The sequence below is a fragment of the Erythrolamprus reginae genome, chromosome 1 (genome assembly GCF_031021105.1).
Source record: "Erythrolamprus reginae isolate rEryReg1 chromosome 1, rEryReg1.hap1, whole genome shotgun sequence".
Lineage (NCBI taxonomy): Eukaryota > Metazoa > Chordata > Lepidosauria > Squamata > Dipsadidae > Erythrolamprus > Erythrolamprus reginae.
In genome coordinates, this window is record NC_091950.1 from 144,691,753 (window position 1) to 144,709,867 (window position 18,115).

The following is an 18,115-nucleotide window of genomic DNA, read 5'->3' on the forward strand; positions in this document are numbered from 1 at the left end:
ATCTTACCAGATGTGCCTTCCATTGACCCAACTATTATTGTAATCAAGTTCTTTTTATACATTTGGGTGGAACAGAGTACTTTGGGAAATTGATTTTAACATATCAGACTATTTGTGCTGCTATTTGACAGCTTATGCTACATGCAGTATGCTCTTATTTACTTACTTATTTGTCAAAACATATACAAGATAGCAGGTATTGGTATAAACATAAAGTAAATACAGATAAATAAGGACAGTAGGAAAAGGACTGTCAGCACATTGGTGTGCTTATGGTAAATTCAGTATTTAACATTCCCCCCAAAGCTGTGGTGCTGAAATTCCAGTTCACTGTAATATCTGTGGAAGGTTGAAACTGTTGTTTCCCCTCCTCACTTCCAGGAAAAAGAGTGAAAAATTGTAAAAGAAAGTGCATTTTATTATTTTTAAAAGTTTGCTATACATATATAAATATAAATGTACAATTAAAAACCAATCAATACAAAAGATAACATTAAATTAAGAAATATGAGCAAATAATCAGATCTTAGTTTTATTTTGGCAATGCTGACCCAGCTGACCCTTCAGTTTTCTTTAGCTTTAGTTCAGTAGCTCTAACTACAGCCCATTTTTACTGAATATGTCCTCCACATCCTAAAACTATGGAACCAATACAAAGTTTTTACTTAGGATGCAATTCTACTAAAAACAGCATGAAATTATTTCAGAAAAGTGGCTCATAATGCATAGACAAAAATGCTGGTGACAATTGTTTCAATTGTTCAAGCACTTACAAATCAAATCAGGTTCAAAATTGAATGAAACATTAAAAATACAAAACAGATTGCAATTCCATGTTGAATTTGGCTTGCTGTGATTATTATATTGGTATAGATCAGTTCTTGATCTAGTCCTTATTAATAATTTCTAAAAGCTGAGGCCAAAGTCCCATGTGGAGATCAACTAGGAGGCCTTCTTACCCCTATGAGAAGCTTGCCACCACTGCAAAGCAGCATTCTCTACAGGAATGATGGAAACATCCACATGATTATGGTGTCATATTGGCAGGTGCTCTTTCTCCTCCTCAGGTAGCAGCAGTTGCTCTTTTCAGAGGGCATATTCATGCCACAAGCTGCAAGAAAGAAATTTGCAGCACAGTTACTGTCGGAGGAGGCCTGGGTAGACTTTTCACATGGACCACTCCCATCTCCTTGCCAAGCAGCTGGAATGGGCTTGGCTGTCTTCTGTGACACAACAGCATCCTTTGTGGCAGACATAATTTTATGGTCAACTTAAGCACATTTTCCATCTGGAGTCAGTTCTCGTCCCACAGCTCTCAACTTTCAAAGCTAGCATATTCTTGGCCGAAGCCGAGGAGGAGGGGAATGAACTCATGGGAGGGAAGCAAAGAGAGACCATATCTGGGACTTCTTAAAATTCTCATCCCCTCCTTAACATTGGGTCCTCACAGTGCACTTACTCCTATAGCACTGAAACAGCTAAAATAAATTAGGCATCAATCAGTACTTGGATGAAAGGCTCCATTATTACTCTCACTTAACCTTTGTAAAGGTTACATATACAGTGGTACCTCTACTTAAGAACTTAATTCGTTCTGTGACCAGGTTCTTAAGTAGAAAAGTTTGTAAGTAGAAGCAATTTTCCCATAGGAACCAATGTAAAAACAAACAATACATGCAAACCCATTAGGAAAGAAATAAAAGCTTGGAATTTGGGTGGGAAGAGGAGGAGGAAGAGGACAGTCACTGCCAAAGAAGAAGGTGAGGTGAGGGTAATCAAAAGAATCCAAAACTTTAAGGCTTAAAAAAAATGGCAAGAAACTGGCCGGGCCTTCCTGCCGCTCTCAAATTTCCTGGGAAATTTTTCCGGGCTTTGGTTCTTAAGTAGAAAATGGTTCTTAAGAAGAGGCAAAAAACTCTTCCAACGCCAGGTTCTTATCTAGAAAAGTTCTTAAGTAGAGGCGTTCTTAGGTAGAGGTACTACTGTAGTTCTAAAGCAGCAATGGTGAATTTTTTGGGCTCAATGTATCCCAAATTTGGAGAATAACTAGGTATGACGGTCTTGGTATATTTGGGTTTCTTCCCGTGTAGGATTTGGAAATTTCCATGTCCATGTGACGCTATACATTATACAAAGAAACCTTAAATAATTACAAAAACGAAATACCAGTGCAATTCAAACAAACTCATTTTTGGAGGGTTCAGCGGCTGTGGGATAACATATTCATTCTCATGCAGCCTCCACAAACTGTGTCAGAAATGGGGCATGCTTTCAAGAGCAGTTGTTGGTGATGCTGGTTTGTCAGCCAAAATGCGGCATGTCCCCTTTGACATGTATGTCAAAAATTTGACTTCACTGCTCTACAGTACATGGCTATAAATACAGAAGAAATTAAGCTTCCTTGCTTGAATACATTTCACTCTGCTTGATGCTGTCTTGAAGAAAAGATATATCTGAAGTGCTGCCTTTGTTCTGACTTCTATCCTCGCTGATCCTAAATGATATTTTTCTCATGAAGTCAGCACATGCTGTTGTCACTAACTGTTCTACTATGATACAAGCCACAGATACTTGAGCTATAAGGAAAGAATGGTGGCTGCGTTCCTGCATAAATTCTATATCCATGATGGTGAACTTACGGCACAGGTGGCACACTGAGCCATATCTGCCAGCACGCAAGCCGTTGCTCTAACTCAGCTCCATTGTGCATGTACAGCCTAATCATACAAATGTAATACCAGAATTTAAGCCAGTTTCATAATTTGGTTCTTTCTGATGGATAGTTCTTTATCTCCGGGACCGCCTTCTGCCGCACGAATCCCAGCGACCAGTTAGGTCCCACAGAGTTGGCCTTCTCCGGGTCCCGTCAACTAAACAATGTCGTTTGGCGGGACCCAGGGGAAGAGCCTTCTCTGTGGCGGCCCCGACCCTTTGGAATCAACTCCCCCCAGATATCAGAGTTGCCCCCACCCTCCTAGCCTTTCGTAAGCTCCTTAAAACCCACCTCTGTCGTCAGGCATGGGGGAATTGACATGTTCCTTCCCCCCTAGACTTATAAAATTTATGTATGGTATGCTAGTGTGTATGATTGGTTTTAACTTGTGGTGTTTTAAAATTAATTTAAATATTGGATTTGTTTACATTGTATGGCGATTGCTGTGAGCCGCCCCGAGTCTGCGGAGAGGGGCGGCATACAAATCTGATTAATAAATAAATAAATAATAAATAATTAAAAAAAAACACCAGGGACTGAAAAGTGTAAAAACATAATATACTGACCTATATATAACAAAAGGGTCCTCATTATACTTCAGAAGCAAATCTTGCACAGTTGTAGGGGGATTGAGTCCTAAGAATTTGGCTCGTTCCCAGCGCTGTATACGGGTGATTCCTGTCAGCAGAAGAAAGTGATTCGAGAATGTAATATTTGTAGGAAGCTTCCTAATCAGTTTATCTGAAACAACTGTGGTTATGAGAGCTTGAGGATGATTTATGAGTTCCTTTTTTCTTTGTTACTATTGTTATTTTTCTGACATTAACATCATGTTTTACAGTACAAGTGTATATACTTCAAATGTGCAAGCTCTATTTAGTACTTTTAGATAGTGGGTAGGGCAGTTGTTTTTGTTGCCGCTACATTAAACACTACATTTTACAAAATGCCATTCAGCAAATTTTGGATGCAACAGCATTCTACTTGCATTTCAACCCCTAATATTAAACTGCTGTTTCTATAGCAGTCTGGAGAACAAATGTAAAGACATTGTTTGCATAAATTTAAGTACGAGTCTGCGGAGAGGGGCAGCATACAAATCTAATAAATAAATAAATACAATTATTTGGTTTGAGGATGCTAACAAACTATGTAAATTTGGATTGAATGGCTATTTAGTTTCAGTGGATTTATTTGTGTCAATAAATTAACTGGGAATAATAATTGCTAATCTACTGCAAATATTTGATGCATCTGCAACACAATATGAGACACACCATTTATGAACCATTTCTCTGCAGTGTGTAAGTTTCTGTTAAAATTAGGTTATATTTCAAAATTTGGCAGGGAGGAAACAATAGCAAACAAAAGGCAAATGTTTACTTCTTTCACCACATGTAGCATAGTTGGGACTTTGTTTCAATAGATAACTAGACATTCTTACCAGTGCAGGGACCATATTGCCAGCTGAGATCAAACTGCTTCAGTATTTCCAACTGATCAGGTTGTAGGGTATTTTGTAGATGAGAGGTATCTTGTAGATGAGATTCTGCTTGAACTAAGTCTGAGAAGAAATCAACCCATTAGTGTTAATAGGTGGAGCAGCTGGTATTTTTCCTTGCATAAAGAGCTTAGGATAGCACTTAACCAATTGTATTACCACATCCTCCTTAAGAAATTCCAAAATCTAAATGGCCACAGCCATGCTGTTTGCATCTCTCCAGCAATACCAGTGTTTCTCAAATTTGGCAACTTTAAGATGTGTGGTTGTAAATTCCCATAATTCACCAACTTTCACACAAGAAGGGAATTCCCAAATAAGACTTGAATTGTATTGTATCATTAAACTATTGCTAATCATGGAAACTCTCTATTACACACGCATAAAGCAGAATATAAAGCAGAAATTGATTCCCCCGGCCCGTACCGGTTTGTTTGTTTGTTTGTTTATTTATTTCATCCAATACACAATGAGAGTTTTAGTGGGTATATATATGTATACATACACATAGTAAAATACATGATGAAGGTTATAGAGGAGATACTCATAGTAAAATATATCTATAAAAGAATTTATTTATGGTTTGTCTGGGATGTATGACTGTTTTTATAAATAAATAAATAAATTGGGAGATGGAATTTTGTAACTTTCCAGATTTTATTGATGCCTCCATTTCTATTGTACAAACCGGTTTGCAAAAACTTCCCTCAAAGCAGCATCCAAGACATTTTTCGGGCCACCAATCAGGTAACTATTGAAATACTCACTGTGAGCAAGGGTTGACTTGCTGACCTTTAATTTTCCAGCTCTGTGAGCGCTAGCAAAATCACCTATTGAACTGGCTAAGAATGAGACTAGTGCTTATATTCTGCCTGGGGTGGAAAGAGTAAAGAAGCAGAGGAAGCCACCCGCAATACCAAGGTGGAACACAGAAAGGAGAGATAAGGGAGTGTGGGGAAAGCGCATAGAAGTGCTTACCCTGTGGTGGGCTCTGAGCCTCTTTTCTTTCTTTCTGGTCTTTCTTTTTCACCACTTGGAAAGAATCGGTGATGAGTCCTTTCCTGCTCATAGCTCCATGCAAAGCCCAGTTTCTTCCAGCTGCTTCCAGTGAAGTGGATGGAGGGAGAGAAGGAGAAGCAAAGAGGCTTTAGACCAGGGGCCTCAAAGCTCTGATGAGGGGAGAAGCTGCTGCAATTCAACCCCGCCCCCCAGCTGCCAGCTTTAGAGCAGAGGGTTCAAGTCTCAATCCCACCTGCCAGAGCAACTTCCCCCCTTCAGTTGGGAAGAAAACCTTATGTGCTCCATCCATCCACCCCCCCACCCCAGCCTTATAGCCACCTTAAGGAAGGTCTGGGCCTGGGAGATGTGGACAGCAGCATCTTCTCCCTTGGGGGTGGGTGGGGGATCAACAGTTTGCCCCTCAAACCCCAAGCATAGGAATCCCTTGAGAAAGATGGGGGGAAGCGGAAGGGCCGATCCTCCCCAGCTTCATCCGTCTTCCCTCTCCATCAACTGTTTTTCCCCTTACACACACAAACACACAAACCCAAGGTTTTCCTTTGTCAATAGCCTAAATTTTATGCCCAGGGAACCTGCATCCATCCATTCATCCATCCAACCAACCTCTTACTCGCTCCCTAAAAAAGCAACCTCGAGAACCCAAAGGGATAACTGGACTTTTCTGGTTGTTGTTGTAGTAGTTTTTCTTTGAAGACGTTTCGCTGCTCATCCAAGAAGCTTCTTCAGCTCTGAGTGGGTTTCATTTCCCCCCACCATCTAGTCAAGAATTGAAGAAATTTCTTAGATGAGAAGCGAAACGTCTTCAAAGACAGAAAGGAAGGGAGGGAGGGAGGAAGAGAGAGGAGAAAGAAAGAAAGAAAGAAAGAAAGAAAGAAAGAAAGAAAGAAAGAAAGAAAACCCATAAAGTCCAAGTTGCCTCTTGGAAAAAGCGACTTTTTGAGGAAGACTTTAACCTGGATGACTGAGAATCTCCATAGACGTTTAGCAACGTTGAGAAGAAAGAAGCGCCCCCCCCTCCTCCCCGCTTTCTCCCCATTGAAGAAAGAGAAGCCAACCTCGGAGGATAAACGCGGCGGGGCGCCGTCCACCCCAATTGCCGCGGGTCCGAGCAATGCGCGGAAACGTCTCGTACGAACGCAGGAGCTGGCGAAGCTCTTTGCCCAACAACCCGGAATAGCCCCTGGTGCCTTGGAGTTGTTGTCGCACCGGCTCAGCCAATGGCGGAGCTGCTTTCGCTTTGCCTGGGAAGGAGGGGGAGGGGGAAGGGAAGCCTTTACTGAGGACCGGAAAATGTCCCATTTGGAGCTTTCTCATGGCATCCTTTTATGTATACAGTATATATAAAAGGCACTCGTTGCTCTGCTGAGATCTGTGGGAAGGGACACCTACTGCGGGACATTAGCGGTCTTTCGGGCATTAAATTGAAGAATCGCGGAAAGTTTACGCCCCTAATTAACTTTATTAAGAATTATATTAAGCACCACGGTGACTACCGTCCCTGTCCTATTGTGCCCTTTTATCGTTACTTTTTACTTATCTTTATACTACTATCCTATACATGTTTGACAAATAAATAAAATAAAATGAATAATATAAAATAAATTTACCTATATGTATTTTGCTAATGTTTACATTTATGCCAATATCTACTACAGTATCTCGTACATGTTTCACAACAATAATAATAACTACTATTACTACTACTATTATTATTATCATTATTATTATCATCATCATCATCATTATTATTATTATTATTATTATTATTATTATTATTATTATTATTATTATTGTGGGACTACTGTGGGAGTTCCAACTTCAGACTGACCGAATTCTGAAGCATAACACACCAGACATTGTGATTGTGGAGAAAAAGAAAGTATGGATCATCGACATTGCAATCCCAGGAGACAGCAGAATTGAGGAGAAGCAGCTAGAGAAATTAGTGAAATACGAAGATCTAAAAATCGAGCTGCAACGCCTCTGGCATAAGCCAGTAAAAGTGGTCCCAGTGGTACTTGGCATGCTGGGCGCCATAGTTCCCTCTAAGCTGAGCAGTGAGCAATCGCTCACTTAAAAATCATCATCAACTCAGAGTTTTCCAAACCTGCCCAGAAGCCGAGAGGGAAAGAGTGAGAGGGAAGGAGAGAGAGAGGAAGAGAGGAAGAGAGAGAACAGATAGAAAAAAGAGAGGAAGGAAAATAGAAAGAAAAAGAATGGGAGTAAGGAAGAGAGAAAGAAAATCAAAATCTAGTTTGAAACTAGCTCAACTATTTAAGTGGCATTTTGATATTGATAGAGTTGCCCTATTATGAGCTCACTGTTATAGACACACAGTACAGTATTTTATTTTGAAATTCTCTGAGGCAAAACAGGGTGGGTTTTTTATTTATTTGTTTGTTTGTTTGTTTGTTTGTTTGTTTGTTTGTTTGTTTGTTTGTTTGTTTGTTTGTTTATTTATTTATTTATTTATTTATTTATTTATTTATTATTTCTGTGCCGCCCGGTCCCGAAGGGACTGCCGCTCAGACACTATACTTTTCCGCCCATCCCCCCAAAAAATTAGAGGGAACACTGCTGGGCGCAGTACCAAAGGATCTCAGCGGACATTTGAAAACCATCGGAATTGACAAAATCTCCATCTGTCAATTGGAAAAGGCCACTTTACTGGGATCGGCACACATAGTTCGCCGCTACATCACGCAGTCCTAGGTGCTTGGGAAGCGCCCGACTGGTGATGAAATCCGAAATCCAGCATAGTGATATCGTTTGCTGTGTTGTACTGACATAATAATAATAATAATAATAATAATAATAATAATAATAATAATAATAAACAACAACAACAAAACAACAACATTAACAATGGTGGTGGTGGTGGTCCCAGTAGTAATCAGCACACTGAGTGCTGTGTCAAAAGATCTTAGTTGGCATTTGAAAACAATAAACATTGACAAAATCACAATCTGTCAGTTGCAAAAGGCCACCATACATAGATCTGCACGCATCATACAAAAATACATCACACAGTCCTAGACACTTGAGAAGTGTTCAACTTGTGGTATTGTGATACGAAATCCAGCATATAGATCACATTTGATGTGTACAGTATTATATTACTGTTTTTTTGTGAATAACATAATAATGATTATTCCCAGCCAGTTACAGGGGAACTGTAAGTTCTAGTTTCGTCTCAGGGGCCAGTCATTCTCTCATGGCCCAAGATTGATTTGATATGGCTACTTCCAAAAATGTTGCCCTATTGAACAAATCATAGATAGGCCCAACTAAACGCGAATTTGTTTTTTCACCTGGTGTGCAGAAGCTAATAGTCACCCAAAGCAGGACTTCGTTTATGGTGTACAGGATAAAAGGATGCGCTCTTGGGACTACATCACAAATCAAAAGCCTCTAATATCCAAGTGAGCATAGTTTTTATATACTTTTGGAAAACAAAGGCACATGATCATTAGCAAGCAATGGGCAATAAGTGACAAAGTATTCATAACCCTGGTAGAGAGTGGCTTTCTCAGAAGTGTGGCTTTCCCAGTAAAATGTTACAGCGCCATCCCTAATTGATAAGGTGGGTAATTAAGTGTACCAAATTTTTAGTTGATTTATCTGCAACAAGAAAGGGGAATTTTAGGTAAGGCTATGAGGCCCACGAATAAGAGCTCTCAAAAGAAAAACATCTAGGAGCAAAATGAAGATTTTTCAACAAAAAACTGGCTGTACCAAGCCTATGCCCCTGCAGGTCTTAGAGTCCAGGCTCAAAGGTACACATTCAAGCCTGGTAACCTTGTATCATGTGCCTTCTTAGCACCTTTAACATTTCCTGGAGTTTTTTTAACAGACCCAGTCATGCTTAGTTTTAGAGAAAATTACTGAAAATTACTGAAAATTATCTATCCATATCACACTTCTTTCTTTTGTATGACTTTCTGACTTTTCTGCTTATCAGTCGTGGTCTTTGTTTGTTCCTCTTAAAATGCAAAGGGTACTCCTTTGGCCCATATTTTGGCATTTCTCATGGATAAGATTTGATACCTCCTGATGTTGCAGCTTTTTATTTTTCCTGGGAGTACTCTCTCTAATCTATCTATCTATCTATCTATCTATCTATCTATCTATCTATCTATCTATCTATCTATCTATCTATCTATCTATCTATCTGTCTATTTTGTCCAATACACAATAATGCACAATGAAGGTTATAGAGGATATAGTAGGGAAGAAATACGAGATATAGGAGAGACTATAGGACAGGGGACGGAAGGCACTCTAGTGCGCTTATGTGCGCCCCTTACTCATTAAATAAATTGTTATATTTAGCTTTTATTAGACTCCTAGTATACAAAACTAAATTTTGCTTTGTTAATATGAAAAATGACTGGTCTATGTTCTGTTCTCCACAAAGCAATAAAAATATGTCTAAAGATGGAGATAGATTTGAATAAATGCCTGGATTTTTGTGACTCCCAACAATGTGCAATCTACAATTGTTTCCTGCTTCACTTTGGCAGTGATAGATTCTTACTGCCTCAAAACAATTGTGGTGGAACATAATGTCCAATATTTCCTCCCGAATTCCACTTTTTGACCTCATCTTTTTGAATTAAGATACCTCAAAACTGCTAACCTACAAAATGCATATACAATTTGAGATCCGTTGCTCCCACAGGAAAGGATATGGCAATATCCTTCTTATTAGAGCTTTCCAGATAAACTGTTCCCTGTTCCCCATTAAGCTTCATCTCTATGCAGGTCAGTCTCTAGGTTTGTGCTTATTCAGAGGTAGAGAAGAGAAAAGAAATAAAATCTGATGTCCAGGAGAAGACTTGTTGAGGGAAGTAATGCATGGAACTTAAAAAAAGGAATGCTTTGGGCCTCCTGCTTGTTCCAAAACACCTCTTTCTAAGGATTTGCACAAGCCTAAAACGTATCTAAATAAATGCATATTTAGACAATAAAGATCACTTGAATGCAATTAACTAATCACTTTACACAATAGCTATTGGAACATCATCTGTGACAACCAGTAGACACAACCTTCTTTTTACCTAACCTGCATGTCCCTCTGTTGGTCTTTAATGGATAAGCCTAGGTTCTAAAATTACTTGTCTTTTTTCTTATTTTTATTGAAGAATCATTGTAGTTTTTCATATGAATGTTGAGATATGCATATTTCTGGAAACTTGAACTCAGAGTATTTTGCTTGTATTTTCTCTTCCAGCTTGAGCAAATCTGCTAGTATATTCTGTTCACGAGACCTGAATTTGTAACCCGAGAGAAGCTTCTGCTCTTTCTATACCATAATTGCTCTATTTATGAGGAAACCTGACTTGAATTCAGGGACTTGACAAATTATTACCAAAACCCCTGTAACGCTCTCTTAATCAAGAAATTTCTACATCCACATAGTATCTATTAATAGTTAATCTGCTGTAATATAAAACTGATCTCCATAGCAAAGCAGATATTAAAGTGACTAGATTGGACTGAAGACTGACATAAGAAGAGAGGAGAAATTGTGGAGCTGCCCTAACAGAACTGGCTTGCTGAAGGTGAGTAGACCAGACCAGACCAAACCAGACCAGACCAGACCAGACCAGACCAGAATTGAATTGAATTGAATTGAATTGAATTCTTTATTGGCCAAGTGTGATTGGACACACAAAGAATTTGTCTTTAGCGCATAGGCTCTAAGGGTACATAAAAGAAAAGATACATTTGTCAAGAATCATGAGTAGGAGACACTGCAACAGAATATTGGTGATTCCTAAGGGAAAATCCTGGGTTATGTTCAAATGTGAGCTGAAAAGGAAGGAAAGTTACAGTGGGAAGTAGGGAAGCTGCATTGGGTTGTGCCAGAGGTGGGTTCCTACCATTCGGTCTGGTGCACTGCTCTGGTAGAGGTTCGCTGGTGATACAATTTTGGTATCTTTGCTGGTCCGTACGTACCACCATATTTTTTGGTGATGTTTGGGCTCTCTGAGCATGTGCAGTAGTAAAATCACGCAAGGGGATGCACACACGTGAAACATTGCAATGTGCACCAGTAGGAAAAGGTAAGAAAAACCCACCCCTGAGTTGTGCCTTCCCCTGGCGGGGATCCTGAATGAATTTGTTGGTTTGATGAGACAGAGGGAATTCCACTTTGGGAGTGACAGGAAGGTATGGAGGAGTGGTCTCTCATTCAGGTATTTCTGTGTCTTTGTTCTACCCATCAGCTCCAAGCCCCAAAACTATGCTGGTCCTCTCCTGTCCTTACAAACTGCGCTTATTGGAGGGAGTGCTGAGGAAGAGTCTCCCTCAGGCAATTATGGTAATTCTGAAACATTTACTACAACACTGAGGTAGAATCTTGACAATAACTTCAATTTCTAGAAATTAACATTTGACACTCAGGATGAATAAAGCATATTACTTATTTTGCTTCCATTTACTAAAAATTATACTTTGTTTTATGTTTGGTATGAATGTGTTGTTTGGTTTTTAAATAATGATAGGGGTTTATATGTTTTTTAATATTAGATTTGTTCTACTATAATATTGTTTTTATTATTATTGTGAGCCGCCCCGAGTCTTCAGAGAAGGGCGGCATACAAATCTAATAAATTATTATTATTATTAAAAATTGCATGAAACAATTCCTTGAAAATTGTATCTGTATCTAAAATATGAGCAGTGTAACATGATACGTGTTGTAGAATCATGAAGATATAAAAGTATATTCAGCCACTTTATGGGCATAGATCCTTGGTGAATAGAGAGTTGAAGGGCAAATCTGCAATTTTCTGCAGGGCAGATGAAATTTCTTCATCTTATTCAGTAACAGAAAGAGGTAATTCTGGGACATCTTCAACACGTGGGGAAGGAGGAGTGATAGAACATTAGGTGAAAGTTCTTGCAGCAAATCTGAATTAATGCCTTTCTTCTTTTCTCCACACATTGATGATTCCCATAACTGCACTGACACTTGACTCTTGACAGGTTCATGGAGCAGTCATGAACATAAATCGGGGGAATCCAATTGGTCATGAGGTGATTGTGGATTCTTGGCCAGAGTTCAAAGTTGTCCTCACCAGACCACGCAAAGAGGTAATAAACAGCCTTGCTGATTTTGAGAGAGGGAGGGGGAGAGGAAGGAAGGAATATCTAGGAGTTCTTAACCAACCTGTGGGACAATCTAAGGTACTGCTGCTTTTTGGGAAGAGGCCCAATATATATAATTATATATTGCTGCCACATCGCATTTTGATGTTTTGCACGCATGTTGTTTCCTCATCCAATTTGGCTTCCATGCATGCTGGAATCCTCCCGAAACACAGCTGAGGAGCTGATCAGCTGTGCTTCAGGCAGAGAAGTAAAGGTCAGTTTCAATCTGGGGACAGGCGGGAGGGCCCATTTTCAGGCAGCAGCAGAGGAAAGAATTTCCAAACAGTAAAAAAATGCATCAGAAATTCTGAAAAAAAGATGGCAGCACCCAAGGACAAGCACCGACCAAACCAGGTCCGTGATGCCATCCTGACATCAACAATGGGTTGCTAGCAGTTTGGGAGATCTGGTCTGAACAGAGAGGAACCCACCACCCCTCAAGAGGCCACCTTTGGCGTTTCCAAAAAAACAAGGCATTTGCACTGATGAAGTAATTTCTATCATTTCATCTCCACATTGGAAAAATAAATGCTTTGCAAAGGTTGATGTCAGCGATAGGAGGAGGAGGTGAATCAGGAAATTATATATGAGCTCCATGCTTTTCTTCTAGATTGTCACAGATTCCTCAGACGTGTATGCCAATGTGTATGCAGCATTTTATCAGGATCAGGATGCGTATTGGAGGCTTATAAAGGATACAGATGCTGTGAACTGGGACCACAGCTTCCATCTCTTTGGTAATGGTCCTTTTTGAAGGCATGAAGAAAAGGCATTGCATTCTCAGATAGGTTTTTATATCACAGTATATAAGCTATGACATCAGAATGAAAATGGCTCAAACACTGAAGGTAATAATTGCATGGTCCTTATGCATTATTACAACCACTAACTGTACTATGATGTTGTCACCTTCTGGCAATATTTTCTTTAGGTCATTTTAATTCTTTTCCTGTTCTTTTCCCAATGTGAACTGAATCCATCTCAGCAGGGCTATCAAATTAAACATGATCCACATCTAGATTAAACCGCAAGAACCATAATTTTAATTGATCCAGTCTAAAGTCCTGTGAACGAGAAAGTACATCCTCTTAGAGTCCTATGGTTTCACATATCAGAACATAGTAAAAATGATCTAGTCCTTAGCAGTTCTTAAAAGTAGGTAAATGCAACCGCAGATGAACCACAACACGTACAATATTATAACATGCCATCATTTATTTTACAAAAAGAAAGCCAAAATGGAGAAGCCATATGTGAAAATCTAAGAATACTTTTCACACTATTGCCTGGATGGAGGGGAATGCAGTGGGGTAGCAAAAATGAAGCTCCACCCCAGAGTACATTTTTCACACTTTCAACCGTTGCTGAATCCTTGTGGTCACGTGATCAAAATTCAAATGCTTGGCAACTGACTCATATTCATGGCAGTTGGAGTGTCCAGGAGTCAGGTACACCTCAGATGTCTTGCCTGTTTGTACTTCCAACTTGTGCACATAACCTTTTCTCGGTAAATGAATGTTTTATTATTTTTTTCCAGGGACTCAAGAAGGGATGCCCAAAGTTACCGAGGAGGCAGCAGCCGCTAAACAAAGAAGGTTAACTGTAACTCCTCACTTCCTCTATGTGCTTTCTCATCCAAATAAATTTCCTACTGGCAGGTGAGTGAGCATTCAGTAGGCCGTCACCCCTGTTGTATTGTTGAGGCCTGAAGCAGAACTGTTAAGGCATTCTGAAGACTTTATTACAATCAAGCTCCCACAGTAATGGCTGCTGTCTTTGAAGTCTGCATTCACATTGCTCGTGGGTCAATGCCTGTCCATGATGCCTAACAGCTCAGTTAGTCTGGCTTGGGGTGTGTGTGTGAAAAACGATCTGAAACTCCCATCTCATAAAAATGGAATACTTGCATTTTATTCTTTATAATAATAATTATTATTATTTATTACATTTGTATGCCGCCTCTCTCCGAAGACTCAGGGCGGCTTACATCAATGATAAAAACAATATATAATAACAAATCTAATAGTTAGAATCTAAAATAACAATAATACATTTAAAAAGTCTAAAAAACCCCAAGAAACCCCAATATATAAAAAACATACATATAGTCATATCATACACAAATAACTACATAGGCAGGGGGAGATGTTTCAGTTCCCCCACGCTTGATGGCAGAGGTGGGTTTTAAGGAGTTTACGAAAGGCAAGGAGGGTGGGGGCAGTTCTAATCTCTGGAGGGAGCTGATTCCAGAGGGTTGGAGCCGCCATAGAGAAGGCTCTTCCCCTGGGTCCCGCCAAGTGACATTGTTTAGTTGACGGGACCCGGAGGAGACCAACTCCGTGGGACCTAACCGGTCGCTGGGATTCGTGCGGCAGAAAGGGGTCTCGCAGATACCCTGGTCCGGTGCCATGAAGGGCTTTATAGGTGATGACCAACACTTTGAATTGTGACCGGAAACTGATAAGCAACCAATGCAGACTGCGAAGTGTTGGAGTAACATGGGCATATTTGGGGAAGCCCATGATTGCTCTCGCAGCTGGATTCTGCACGATCTGAAGTTTCCGAACACTCTTCAAAGGTAGCCCCATGTAGAGATCATTACAGTAGTCAAGCCTCGAGGTGATGAGGGCATGAGTGACTGTGAGCAGTGACTCCCGGTCCAAATAGGGCCGCAACTGGTGCACCAGGCGAACCTGGGCAAAGGCCCCCCTCGCCAGAGCTGAAAGATGTTTCTCTAATGTGAACTGTGGATCGAGGAGGATGCCCAAGTTGCGGACCCTCTCCGAGGGGGTCAATAATTCCCCCCCCCAGGGTGATGGACGGACAGATGGACTTGTCCTTGGGAGGCAAAACCAACAGCCAGAGGTTTTTTTAATGCATGAGACACAGGAAATGCCATGGGTAGCATTTTTTTTAAAGCAACATGGTAACCAAAAATAGAATTCTGTACTCCCATGGAGAAAAATGGAATCAATTCATGATTCTGTACTTCTACACTTTTACAAAAACAAAATGATCGTAAATAAAGTCTTGGATAAGCAGCTGCCCTTTTTGGGAACAGCTCACACTTGTTTGGTTGGCCAATTCCGGACTAAATCACAGGTGGGAAATGATGGCCTCTTTATGACTTGTGGACTTCAATTCCCAGAACCCTTGGAGGTTTGAAATGACTAAATAAACTATACGTTTAATATTCTCTTTGATTTTGTTCCTTTTGCCTTTCATCTTTTTTCAGGCTACAGCCCGGCTTCAGACTTTCCTCCTTGAATAGCTCCAACGTTGATCTACTGAATGAAACCTGGGCCTACGGGCGCAATGAGCTAAGCCGCAGGTATCTGGCCAAAATGATACAGCATTTCCCTAGTAGTGGCATCCTGAACCACGAGGGACACCTTATCAGCTGGATGTTGATGGATCTTTTTGGCACACAATCACATGGGCATACTCTCCCATCATTCCGTGGGAAGGGATATTTAGCTATAACAGCTAAGGCCCTTTCTATGCAGGCCTATAATGCTGGATATCCTTTATACGGCTTTGTTGTACTAGAAAATAACCGTATGCAGAGTGTGTTGGAAAAGGGAGGGTATCAGAAATCATCTGAGCTGAGCTACTTGTGCTTTCATTCCACCAGTTAGAAGAATAGAATGAGGAAAGAAGCTGTTTTCCTTGATTTAACCAAATGTTTGTCACCTGCTCCCTGAACTTTGACATACACTTATATACAGTGGCACCTCATCTTACGAACGCCTCGTCTAACGAACTTTTCAAGATACGAACCCGGTGTTTAAGATTTTTTTGCCTCTTCTTCCGAACTATTTTCACCTTACGAACCCAAGCAGCTGCTGCTGGGATGAAGGGGGTTCCCCCCCCTTTTTTTGAAGAAAGAAAAGGGAGGGGCTGCTTGGAGTAGGAAACATTTTGCAGAGAACAACGTGCTTGCAAAGGAACTGAAAGGTGTCTTTTTAAGAAAGAAAAGGGAGGAGGGAGGGGCAGCTTGGGGGAGGAAAATTTTTGCAGAGAACAACGTGCTTGCAAAGGAACTGAAAGGATGTCTTTTGAAGAAAGCAAAGGGAGGGGCACCCCCCTTGCCTTTCTTCCTTCCCACTCACCTTTAGCCTAGCCTTGCTTCTTCCACCCGCCACCTTTAGAAGCTCCTCTCTGCCCTCTGTTCGCCTCCCTTCTAAAGTTTGGGATTTTCCTGAAGGATTTGCATGCATTATTTGCTTTTACATTGATTCCTATGGGAAACATTGTTTCATCTTACGAACTTTTCACCTTACAAACCTCCTCCTGGAACCAATTAAGTTCGTATGATGAGGTACCACTGTACTACCTATTTTATAGCTATAGAAAACCTCCCAGAGACCCGGAGGAAATGAAGAATATTTCTTTGATTGTCTTCAGCCAATGTTAGTTTGTTTGCTGACCAGGCCTATTCTTAAATAACTCATTCTTTGACTTAAGATAATATTTAACTTTTGAATTTTACCTCATCTCCAAGTTTTCCACAGGCTTCCTAGAGCTGTTTGAGGCCTTTTGGAAGGTATCGACTGCTGGCCAGATTTAGATCTCTTCCTCTTTGTGCTTCTGAGCAGGCAGTCCATAATGCCATGTTAAATGTGGTTGGTAGACATTTGACAAAGAGAAATGTTTTCTATTAGTGTGTGCTACTTTCAATACAAAAGTTATGAATGGCGCAAAGAGTCATGGAATGATACATGCTCGGCATCGCAAGACAAGATAGAAAGGCCTGCACATGAATTAGAGAATGAACAAAAGTACACAATATCATTAAAAAGAATAAAAGGATTGAAATGTAAATGGGCTGGTCACATAGCAAGATAAACTAATGGCAGGTGGACCAGGCAGTTATAGAATGGATCCCACTTGATAAAAACCATCCATGAATGAAACCTAAAACCAGACGGAGCGACATCACCAAGTAATGTGAGTCCAACTGTCAAAGCAAAGCTCAAGACCGTATTGGTTGAAAACATGCGGCAGAGGCCTTTCTTCCTGCAATGAGCAGAGAATGGCTCGAATGATGACAAGACTTGTTGCTTTTGAATTGTTTCCTCTGCAGTTTACAAATTTAACTAATACAATATTTTTGTTACAATTTGAATGGAAAAAATACCAACTTTTGCAACCCTAGACCAAAATCCCTTGCCATTCCAGGCAATGTATGACGAAATCCAGCATATAGATCTCGTTTGCTGTGTATTACTGGTTTTTTGTGTGTGAATAAAATGATAATGATTATTCTGAGCCAGTTTGGTGTGGGAATCAGGCTACAGGGGGACTCTAAGTTCTAGTGTCGTCTTTGGGGCAAAGTCCACTGAATGATCTTGGGTCAGCCATTTTCTCAGGGCCCAAGATTGATTTGATATGGTTACTTCCAAAGATGTTGCCCTATTGGCCAAACCATAGACCGACCCAACTTCGGAAGCTGCTCCCTGTTGTCTTACAATATGCATACAGTGATCAGATACACTACCAAAGCTGGCAAGGAGCAGCATTGATAGATAAACTTGAAAGAAATAAGCTTTATAATAAAAAAGGGGAATGCTTTGGGTCTCTTGCTTGTTCCAAAACACCTCTTTCTAAGGATTTGCACGCCTAAAACGTATCTAAATCAATGCCTATATAGACAATAAAAATCAATTGAATGCAATTATCTAATCACTTTACATAATAGCTATTGGAACATCCTCTGTGAC

The 18,115-nt window shown here is 40.3% G+C and overlaps 2 protein-coding genes across 4 annotated transcripts; one reads left to right on the plus strand and one right to left on the minus strand.

The window, feature by feature from the left end:
- Nucleotides 1-402: 402 nt before the first annotated feature.
- POLD4 (DNA polymerase delta 4, accessory subunit) lies at nt 403-6,441 on the minus strand. Of its 2 annotated transcripts, none has more exons than XM_070728262.1 (5): nt 6,290-6,441; nt 5,193-5,315; nt 4,158-4,277; nt 3,280-3,391; nt 403-1,111 (listed from the first exon to the last, which is right to left on the minus strand). In XM_070728262.1, the coding sequence occupies exons 2-5, from the start codon at nt 5,281-5,283 to the stop codon at nt 1,087-1,089; spliced, it is 348 nt and encodes a 115-aa protein (XP_070584363.1). In that variant the 5' UTR covers nt 5,284-5,315; nt 6,290-6,441; the 3' UTR covers nt 403-1,086. The 2 variants fall into 2 exon arrangements, with proteins under 2 accessions (XP_070584363.1, XP_070584358.1); XM_070728257.1 differs by having other exon boundaries at nt 5,193-5,312; nt 6,290-6,390.
- A 4,281-nt stretch (nt 6,442-10,722) lies between these two features.
- Nucleotides 10,723-17,657, plus strand: LOC139153790 (glycine N-acyltransferase-like protein 3). Of its 2 annotated transcripts, XM_070728191.1 has the most exons (6): nt 10,723-10,798; nt 11,465-11,559; nt 12,228-12,335; nt 13,003-13,129; nt 13,930-14,050; nt 15,628-17,657. In XM_070728191.1, the coding sequence occupies exons 2-6, from the start codon at nt 11,482-11,484 to the stop codon at nt 16,028-16,030; spliced, it is 837 nt and encodes a 278-aa protein (XP_070584292.1). In that variant the 5' UTR covers nt 10,723-10,798; nt 11,465-11,481; the 3' UTR covers nt 16,031-17,657. The 2 variants fall into 2 exon arrangements, with proteins under 2 accessions (XP_070584292.1, XP_070584303.1); XM_070728202.1 differs by lacking the exon at nt 10,723-10,798 and having other exon boundaries at nt 11,533-11,590.
- The last annotated feature ends 458 nt before the right edge of the window (nt 17,658-18,115 follow it).

What these genes read in the sequence shown, in the direction of transcription:
- LOC139153790 (XM_070728191.1), top strand. Translation starts at nt 11,482, where the DNA reads ATGCTGGTCCTCTCCTGTCCTTACAAACTGCGCTTATTGGAGGGAGTG. An exon ending in CCACAGCTTCCATCTCTTTG is followed by an intron (nt 13,130 to 13,929) that starts GTAATGGTCCTT and finishes ATTTTTTTCCAG; the next exon opens with GGACTCAAGAAGGGATGCCC. An exon ending in AATAAATTTCCTACTGGCAG is followed by an intron (nt 14,051 to 15,627) that starts GTGAGTGAGCAT and finishes ATCTTTTTTCAG; the next exon opens with GCTACAGCCCGGCTTCAGAC.
- POLD4 (XM_070728262.1), bottom strand. Translation starts at nt 5,283, where the DNA reads ATGAGCAGGAAAGGACTCATCACCGATTCTTTCCAAGTGGTGAAAAAG. An exon ending in GGCTCAGAGCCCACCACAGG is followed by an intron (nt 4,278 to 5,192) that starts GTAAGCACTTCT and finishes ATTTCTTCTCAG; the next exon opens with ACTTAGTTCAAGCAGAATCT. An exon ending in GACCCTTTTGTTATATATAG is followed by an intron (nt 1,112 to 3,279) that starts GTCAGTATATTA and finishes TCTTTCTTGCAG; the next exon opens with CTTGTGGCATGAATATGCCC.